The 9,365-nt window shown below is 39.2% G+C and overlaps 1 protein-coding gene across 1 annotated transcript; it reads right to left on the bottom strand.

The window, feature by feature from the left end:
• Window positions 1-497: 497 nt before the first annotated feature.
• Window positions 498-4,443, bottom strand: gosr2 (golgi SNAP receptor complex member 2). The gene is made up of 6 exons (XM_044099427.1): window positions 4,218-4,443; window positions 3,906-3,970; window positions 2,773-2,881; window positions 2,045-2,177; window positions 1,162-1,302; window positions 498-756 (listed from the first exon to the last, which is right to left on the bottom strand). Exons 1-6 carry the CDS (start codon window positions 4,244-4,246, stop codon window positions 595-597), a joined length of 639 nt encoding a protein of 212 aa, XP_043955362.1. The 5' UTR covers window positions 4,247-4,443; the 3' UTR covers window positions 498-594.
• Window positions 4,444-9,365: the final 4,922 nt, after the last annotated feature.

Here is a 9,365-nt window from a genome sequence, read left to right as displayed (position 1 = left end):
ATAGTACATCAATAATACATGATTAATATTTCTAACTTAAGATGAATGCACATTAAGATGGTCACAATTTCCTATTGTCAGGTATTGTAACTCATGGTTTAAGCAAACTGTTTAGCATTAGAGTTGCCCTCAGGTATAATTTTCAGCACTTTTTAATAGTACAGTTGTGCTGGGTGGGAAAATTAAACTAACTCTGGACATCTAGAATCTGTGGATGTCCGATTACTTTGGGTAATTAAACATTCACAGAATGAAATAAATGTTTTCACACATTCAGACTTGTTTTCAATCATACATTGAGGACATTTTTGTAATATGAAAGAAAAAACAGGAGAAGTTTGAAGAAGAGTCCACATTTGGTTGCAAGTCTATGGAAAACTGATCAACAGAAAAGTTCCACACTATAAAATACTGTCTGGATAGGAACTTCTTCAGCCTAACTCTTTAACATATATTCAAAGTAAAGTGGTGAGTTTATTGGAAGTAAACAACAAAAAAACAATGGCACCTTTTATTAAAATCACTTTAAATTTCATATCCTGTGGGATGATGTTTTCCTGAAATGTCCACATCTGATTGAGTACCTAGGCGTGGTCAGCCCAGGTATCTGATGACGAGGAACAGGAAGACGCAGGTCAACAACATGCCTCCAATCATGATGAACTTATCCTGCGTGGCTCGCCTTTCTATTAGTCTCATAACTGTGTTAGAAAGACCCAACATGTTAGCTACATCCAGCATCTTCTTGTGCGTCCCCTGTGCAGCCAAAAACAAAAACAAGCAATGACTTCAACAGCTGTATGGCCACAGCACATTGTTCATTATGAGCACTAATTTGTCTGAGTTTGGGAGAGGGCCAAGCGCCTCCCTGACTCCACTACTCTGTCAGGAGTTTCTCATGTCTGGACTGCCTGGCTGAGAGTGCTGATCAGCAGTCACACCCTGATAAGAAGAGTCTAAAGCCAAAGCCAGGAAGCCCATCTCCTCTCTTGAAACGAGGACTCACCCACCCACTTAGAATGCCCCTGGTAACAATGACATAATTATTATGGAAACTGGGCCAAGGATGTAATTATCTTCCTCTTTAGATATGATTTCTGGTGTTAAACATGAAAACGTTTAAGCTAGCTCAGAGAATTTATTTTATTGATTAGCACACACCTTGAGAGTTGACCTTTGATCTCTGAGGCCATTGAGGATGCTACTGCCGCTGCCCAGGAGATCGTCCATGCCTCGGTGTGCATTGTGCAGGCTCGTGTTTAACTGTAAGGTCTCATCTATGTGGATGGAGGTATCCGCATCCTGTTAAAATACAACATTGTTTTAACTACACTATATTTAACTAGAGAAATCATATCACTCTATTAAAATACTGTCACCTGCAGTATTTATACTTCTGTAGTTGCAACTGCAATTTTCATACTTCATTGGTATTTTGTCTGACAGAGTAGCACAACATGGCACATAACTGTGAAATGAAAAGATTAAGTATGGAATTGAAAGTTTTTTTAGAAATAAAAATCAGAAAAGTGCAGAACTGATTTTTATGCTCTAACCCAAAGGCCTCAAACTCCAGTCCTGAGTTTTTAGATGTGCCACAGGTACAAAGCACTGGAATGAAATGGCTTAATTACCTCCTCCTTGTGTAGATCAGTTCTCCAGAGCCTTAATGACTTACTTATTCTATTAGCAGAGGCACATCTAAAAGTTGCAGGACAGCAGCCCTCGAGGACTGGAGTTTGAGGCCCCTGCTCTAACCAGAAAACACCAACATATTTTTTGCTGTACATGTGAAGCAGTGTAGACTGATGAAAGCTGACGCTTCACGTATATTTTATTTCCCACATCACAATTACAAAATGAAACTTAAATGAAGGTTTGTGGTTGTACTGTGACAAAATGCGAAAAGGTTTAACCCTACATGTCCTCAATGGAAAAACAGAATGTTATTGATAATCAAACTGAACTCCTAGTCTTCACTAAACTTCAAATATTACAATTTTAAGTTTGAATGTGATGTCGTATTCAGGCACATGCAGCTTACATTTGTGGTGAAGGTGCGGCTCAGGAGTTCCTCCCTCTCTCTCTCCTGGGCTTCTCTGGTGTAACGTCTGTGCTGGAAGTTTTGGAGAGCAGTCCGCAGGTGCTGAACATCATACTTCAGCTGATCCACTCGTCTGATGGAAAAGCAACAGAAGAAATCCTTTTTTAGAAACAACACACTAGATTATACAAAGAACTCAATTCAGTTTCTATCACCCGTTACCTTTTTTAACCATCTTTTGCATCAGTAACTATTTCAATAACTATTTTAAGACACTAAAATTCATGGTAGTTTTGGCAAAACAATAAACATTAAATTCATGCCTGTCCATTAGAATAAAATATTGTGCTGTTTATTCCCTCACATCATCCTGAAATTCATAGTTAATTCATTTGGAGCTCGAATCTGTTAAGAGTCTCTCCCAGGCCCATTCTTATTCTTCACTTAGGTATTCCTAGAGACCTGCTGGGATCAGAGGAAAGCTTATGGCGAACACTGTGCCCTAGGGCCTGTTTACCCAAGCCAGAGATGAATCTCTGCCTAATGTAGCTGGAACGCCGACGATGACGGGGCTTCAGAGGAAATGTTTTCATAGAGCCACATCGCCACAGGGCAGCACAGAGCTGTTTTTGTCTTCGGCATCCACCCTGTGCCTTTATGAGATACAGCTTACGCTGTCAGATTTGGGCCTTTTACGGCCACCAGCAGTTGAATCACTCAACACTCACAGTTTGGCATTCTGGCGGCGGTTTGGTGGTTCTTTACTGGCCAGAATCTCGAGGCGTTCCAGATGAGTGAAGATCTGGTCGATTCTAGCCTGTAGTTCATTCTCCAACACTTGAAATGGAGAAAAAAAAAAGATCTTAGAGGAAGGAAAATAGATACACATATTAACGATCACTATACACATATTTCAGTCAATTTTTACATTGTAATGGGTATTAGTGGATTTATACTCTTTATTTATTGTTTTAACTTACATTCAGTGTCAGTTTTTAAAATAGCAGATATAGCTTTCTGACCCAGTCAGGAGGAAAACAGGGACAGGTAAAAAAAATAAAAATAACCTAAAAAAAAAAAACAAAACAAGAAGGCTATTTTTATTCCCAGTGAAAGAAGTGTGTGCCATCTGTGTTCTGCATTATGTAAAAGCTAAATATTGCTGTACACTGTAAGTGGATTGTGTTTGACCATCTCAAGTTTTAAATCTTTCATATTTACACTGTTCAGAACTCAATTGCATCAATCTAAACTGTAATAAGATATTTTTAAATGCAAATTGAGATTCATAATCTTCTTTTCCATTTATAACAAATAGATCAGAGCATTTTCAGTGCTTCCTTGTCTTTATACTATAGCAGGCAAGCAAATAGACAGGTCAAACCTGGATAAACTTATTCTACTTAAAGATGTTTTAAAACTGAATTTGTGATATATGTCAACAAAAAAAACCCTTTTAAAATATATTCTTGAAATCAGGTACATTTTTGTAGTTAATGTTTTTGTTTTGTGTGTATGCTTTTGCTTTTATTTTTTTTTTTTGCTTACATCCTCGTTTAGGAAAAAATGTAAGCTGATGTCATAGTTCGTGAAGGGACTGAGGAGGTGGACAGACTGGCTCCCACCCTAGTGCTTCCTGTCCCGACCCAGAGCTGATGTGACGGGCACCATCCACAGAAAACAACCCGTCAGAGAGGCACTTGCCTCTACCAGCCTATCCAAAACATTAACGAGAAGCTACCACAAGGAACTTGTATGGAGAACTTTTAGATAAGGAAGTGGCAACAACTTCTCTGTTGTCTGAATCAGAACGAAATTTATAGGTGAAACTGAATTTAACCATCGCCATGATCATACTCACAGTGAACTGATTCGCGGTCTGTCCTTTCCAGGTTTCCCATTTGAGACTGCACCTCCTGGATTTGTCTAATCCAATACAAATACAGCGTTTAATTGAACAGAAACTGAGACATTTAAATACAAACGTAAGTGATGTATTTTTCATTACCACACCAACACATGCCAAACACATTTCACAGTTATTCTAAGTATTTTGTCAATGAGTTTTCTTTGAAACTGGACCGTTAATTCGGTTGCTAGGTTAGTTACATTACACAGCTAAGTCAGCTAACAGAGTCGGCACAGTTTTCACAGAAGCTGTCACTGCACTCACTTGTTGGTCTGGTGGTAAAGCGTCTCCATTTTTATGGATTCGCTGAAACGCCTTGTGTCCTTAGTTTTCTTTCAATCCTTTTAATTTTATCCCCTTGTACTCTAACAGGTGGCTAAGCTAGCCAGCTAACGACGAAGCAGTGTGTACACGTCATCAGCAGAGCTTTTGTGTACGGAAATGAGAAAGCGGAAACTGACAGAGATCTAAACAAAAACGAAGATGTCTCACTCGAGCTAGAGAAAAACAGTCGTTTTACACTTTTTACTTACCTTCGGCATCACGTCTTGTTAGTAATTATCTATGACAAAATTATGGGAACCTATTAAGTTTTTCACACTGTTGTTTAGAAACAGAGTTATTTCCGAACCATCCACATGCACACTGCTTTTCTTACTTGACTATATTTTGTGCATTTCATTTACTTTTCAGTTTCACATGAATAACCTTAGATAAAATGTATCTTTATGTTGACATCTTAATAATTTTTTTCTTCTGTGGAGATCATGACGAGGAAGCTCAGTGAAGTGCGTGGTCTTCGAGCAATGGTCAGCTAAAAATAAGATAACTTACTTCAAAATTTCAGTTCCAGAGCTGCATAAAATATGTATTTGCCCTCTTCACAAGTTTTTCTGCTTTTTCCAAACTTAAATTTTGAGAAAAAAGAAATGAAACCAAATATAATTAAAAGCAACTAAAACAACCTTTGCTTATGTGAAAAGGTAATTACACTTCATTCATTATTAAACCATATTTTAATAATGATCAACCAAATATTTGAAAAGTTTAATCTGGCTTGGTGACTGCCAGAGCTGTAGAATAAAAATGTTCTATAAGTAGAACCTGTCTGACGACAAATGAAAAATTTACCATCATTCAGCACCAAAATTCAATAGATGAGAAGGAGCCATATATCTAATAGACAGGGCAGGGTTTCTAAAATCATTTTAAAACTTTGGGAGTTAATGTAAAAGACTTGCTACAGGTTATTGCAAATGATTTATGGCCTTTAATAGCCAAGTTGATTTGATTCCTCTTGATAACCAAAATCATTATTTTTTTGTATTTACTCAGGTTAATCAGAAATAAAAATTAGCTTGATGACTAAAAAGTCTTTCAGAAATCCTATAACTAAAGAAATAGCTTAGGGGACGAGCAATGTAAACAGTGAAACCAAGTTTCTCTTTTACTGTCTATCAGTCCTTTACTATCTTTTCACCACTTTAAATATCAGGCTTTAGGCTACAGTTCCCATTATACTGCATATTCTCTTAAAGGTAGAAGCTGACAGCAATCTTTTTGACCCACAAGTTTCAAGAGTTACGGCATAATCTGTTGACATGTAGACATGCGACAGGAAAGACTGAGAAAGCATGTCCTGAGGCTAGTTTTTGTCAGCTCTCCTTTATTGGGTCTACTTAGGCTATCCTATTTTTTTCCCCACAGACAGTTGTCAGAATATTTCTGCTTGTTCATCCAACTTTTTTGCAAGCAAATAATGAAGACCAGGTTGCTAATATCACCTTTTCTTTTCTCTAAAATAATCTCCATAGAGGAATTCAGAGGAAAGAAACAAGGTGTTTATGAAGTTCTTAGCCACTGACTGTGGGAAAAGAACCATGATTAGATTTTCCAGAATAAGCAGTAACATTTTCACAATATCTCCTTGGTGACTGAGTAGGAGAAATATTGTCCTGGGGCACTGCCTGGCACCTAAACAAAACCACATCTCAATCATTTTACCCCAGACCTCTGTCACTGTGGTGTCTGGGAGGAAGTGACTGCACTGGCAGTAAGTAAAATAAATTCAAGCATCTTTTGACATAATTATATTCATGAGTTGTCACATGAGTTCCTGTTTACTACTGGTAGCTGTATTTGTTTTCTTCATTCAGCGCAGCAGTCAGAAATGGGCCCAGACAGCTTTTCCGTGGCGACCTGACCGTACACGAGTTTTATCTTCGGGCGACACACGTCCCGAAAGAGGTCCCTCTCAGCCTACCTCTCATGTCTGAAACCCTGAAATCTGTTCATGCCACTTCTTGCTCCTGCTGTTCACCGTTTTTGATTGTCATAACATTTCCCCGGGGCAGTGGTTGGACGTGTAGAGCTTTAACCGGCTGCTCAGAGTAGCAAAAAAGAGGGAGGAAGAAGCCCCCTCTGTCAAAGTTTTTCCTGAGATATATGCAGTTGCATTTGGGTCGTAGGGTTCTCTCTGTCTGTCCTTCATACTTCAGCCCCGAGGAAAGGATGAGATGAGCTTACTGGTGTTGTTCCACACCTGAGCACCACAGGCACAAACTGGATTCCAGACACCAGGTGTGGAGCTGTATCCGACCCTTCTGACTGATCAAGACCCGTTTTTTCCCCAGATCTGATATACAAATATTACCATGAAACCTTGAGTATATTGTTTATCTTAAAATAAGGTTGTCCATGAACTAACCCTACCTCTCGAATGTATCTGGATCATCAAAGAATGTTGTTTCTCAGTGCCAGACTTTTGGCCTTTGGGCAACTTTCAAACAAATACAATTTAGGGCTGGATCAGGCCCCCTCTCCCACCAATCCTGGTTATACAACAGGAGCTAGAAGAAAACCCTCAGTGGACTGGAGACTACAAAGAGTACGTCCTTCAATAACGCTGTTTTGTTCACTAAGAGAAAATGATAGGTTATTGAATCACTCCTGCACAATATACTTAATGATGTTTTCCAGGCAGAGTAATGCGTCATAACTCTGCAGTGATTGACAGAATGAAGAAGCCAATTATGAGGAGCGAGATTGCCTTGGGTCAAAAATTTTGGATACCAGTCATTTTTTGAGGGAGCGTTGATCTTCTCACTCCACCCCTGAGGGAGATGAGCCACCCGTCTTTGAAGCCGTGATGAGACGCTGAATGAAAGCAAATGAGAGCCTGTCAGATTTGACAGGAGAAACTCATAAGCTCCCAACGTCTTAGTTTGTTGTGCTGGGAACAGGGTCAGAATGGATGCCACCACCCCCCAATCGCCCACCCAGAAATCTGACTGACCACCCCTGTTGTTTCCCTACCAGGTCAGATGTTCAAAGATAGGTGGATTCATACTGCTAGGAACACTGCTATATAGCAGCATTAGCATTTAATCCAGGGATCACAATCCAGTGTCTTTCAACTTTTGGATGTACTGTATCTCTGCTTTAACACACCTGATTCAAATATCTGGATCATTAGCACTTCTCTATTGAAATTAATTGGAGTCTGATGAGGTAATTTAGCCACTTAATTCAGATGAGTATAGGAGCAGGGGCTTGTCCTACTGAACTAGACTGGATTTTGTGACCTCTGATTTAATTTACCTTTCTCCCACTCTACTTTATGTTATATTTTCTATGTAATGCCTTCCTGGAATCATCCTGATGGATAAATACCATTTTATACAAAATTTTTCTTCATTTGTTATTTTTTATTGTTTGATTGAGCCTTCTGTATGCCAGAGAAACTACAAAAGTACTCAAAAATACCACTACCACTTCCTTATATGGGGGACCTACTGTCTAAAGGAAAACGCCTAAACCTGCTCCTAATGAGGTTCTTAAACTTCTTCTGCTTGTCTCTGGATGAAATAATAAGATTCTTTATAACTTTCTAAGCTGATAACCAGTGGTGTCTTTCCTTTTGTCTTGTTTTGAGCTCCAATATGACAAAGAATAATGTTGCTATCCCATCTGCGACATGCAGATTTCCTACGATAAGAAATGCTCTCCACCTCCAAAGCTTGCTGACAGCTAGCAAGGCTGGGAACATAAACAGTGCATCACTGGGCCTCCCCTGCCTGACAGCTTCCTAGTCACCATCATTAAGTCCTGTGAGTTAGTTTGCTTAGCCTGTGGCTCACAAAGCTCAAAAGACTTAACACTTCGACTATACATTACTGTATGGTTGCTTCCTTTTGTGACAGTGATGGCTTAATTGCGAGCTCTCATCAGCACAGCGCCAAGATGGCACTCTTGTGTAGCTGTAGAGATTATGTATTATCCCAGACTTATTTTTCCAAGATGTTGCTGGTTGAGGAGAACACATTGCTCTGGCCTTTATCATTGTTTTTCCTCCTACATTGTTGATGTGGGAAAGTTTTATTTTGCCTGTGATGGAGGTCAAAGTTTTTGTGGCCATGTGTGAGAAAAATCAAGTGGAGTGCCATACATTGAGCAAGGGGAGTAAGTTATGAAGGTGCACAAGGTCTTACATATCCTATCACAGTGGAGGTCTGGTAAACCATACTGTTAAGGCCGCAGGTGTTCCTGTGGAAAGGCATGGGAACAGACTCCTCCAGGAGATTCTCAGTAGGAAAGGAAGTGAGGGGCGCTCGCTGGTCATTTCAGTAGGGATGAAACAAACATTTACAGGAATATTATCCCAGAAAATATTAACCAGATTCTTCTTTTGATTTATTTCTGTTCTAGAACGATGCTTAAAACAGTTTATTCTCTGCAGTCAAGCATTAAATATTATTTTTTATGCAGGTTTTTAACTTTACTTACAGTCCTTTTAGCAATTTATCTTCACCCTAGTGGAAGATTTGTGAAGAATTCAACCCAAGATAACATTCACTTCTCTAAGTTCTTTTTTTCCCCTTTTACCTCTCATGCACTCATATTTTTGTGTTTACCAACTTTGGGACAGGTACATGAAAAACAATGCATACACTAACATTTTTCTTTTTTTATGTGTGCATGAGGTTTTCTGTATGTCTATGAATCTATAAGAAAAACACAATTTAGCTGCAGATATTTTGGATTATGTCTTTGCCAGCTTTGCACATACTGACTGGAGACTGGATGGAAAGCATACAAGGACAGAAATTTGGACGTCTCTCTCAAAATTCTTGATTATATTTACGTCTGGACTTTGACTAGGCCAAGCTGTGATATTATAATTCCTTGATCTAAACCAGGGGTCTCAAACTCCAGTCCTCGAGGGCCGCTGTCCTGCAGTTTTTAGATGTGCCACAGGTACAAAACACTGGAATGAAATGGCTTAATTACCTCCTCTTTGTGTAGATCAGTTCTCCAAAGCCTTGCTAATGACCTAATTATTCTATTCAGGTGTGGTGCAGCAGAGGCACATCTAAAAGTTGCAAGACAGCGGCCCTTGAGGATTGGAGTTTG

Source organism: Gambusia affinis, linkage group LG19 (assembly GCF_019740435.1).
Source record: "Gambusia affinis linkage group LG19, SWU_Gaff_1.0, whole genome shotgun sequence".
NCBI lineage: Eukaryota > Metazoa > Chordata > Actinopteri > Cyprinodontiformes > Poeciliidae > Gambusia > Gambusia affinis.
This window is presented reverse-complemented; position numbering and strand designations above follow the sequence as displayed.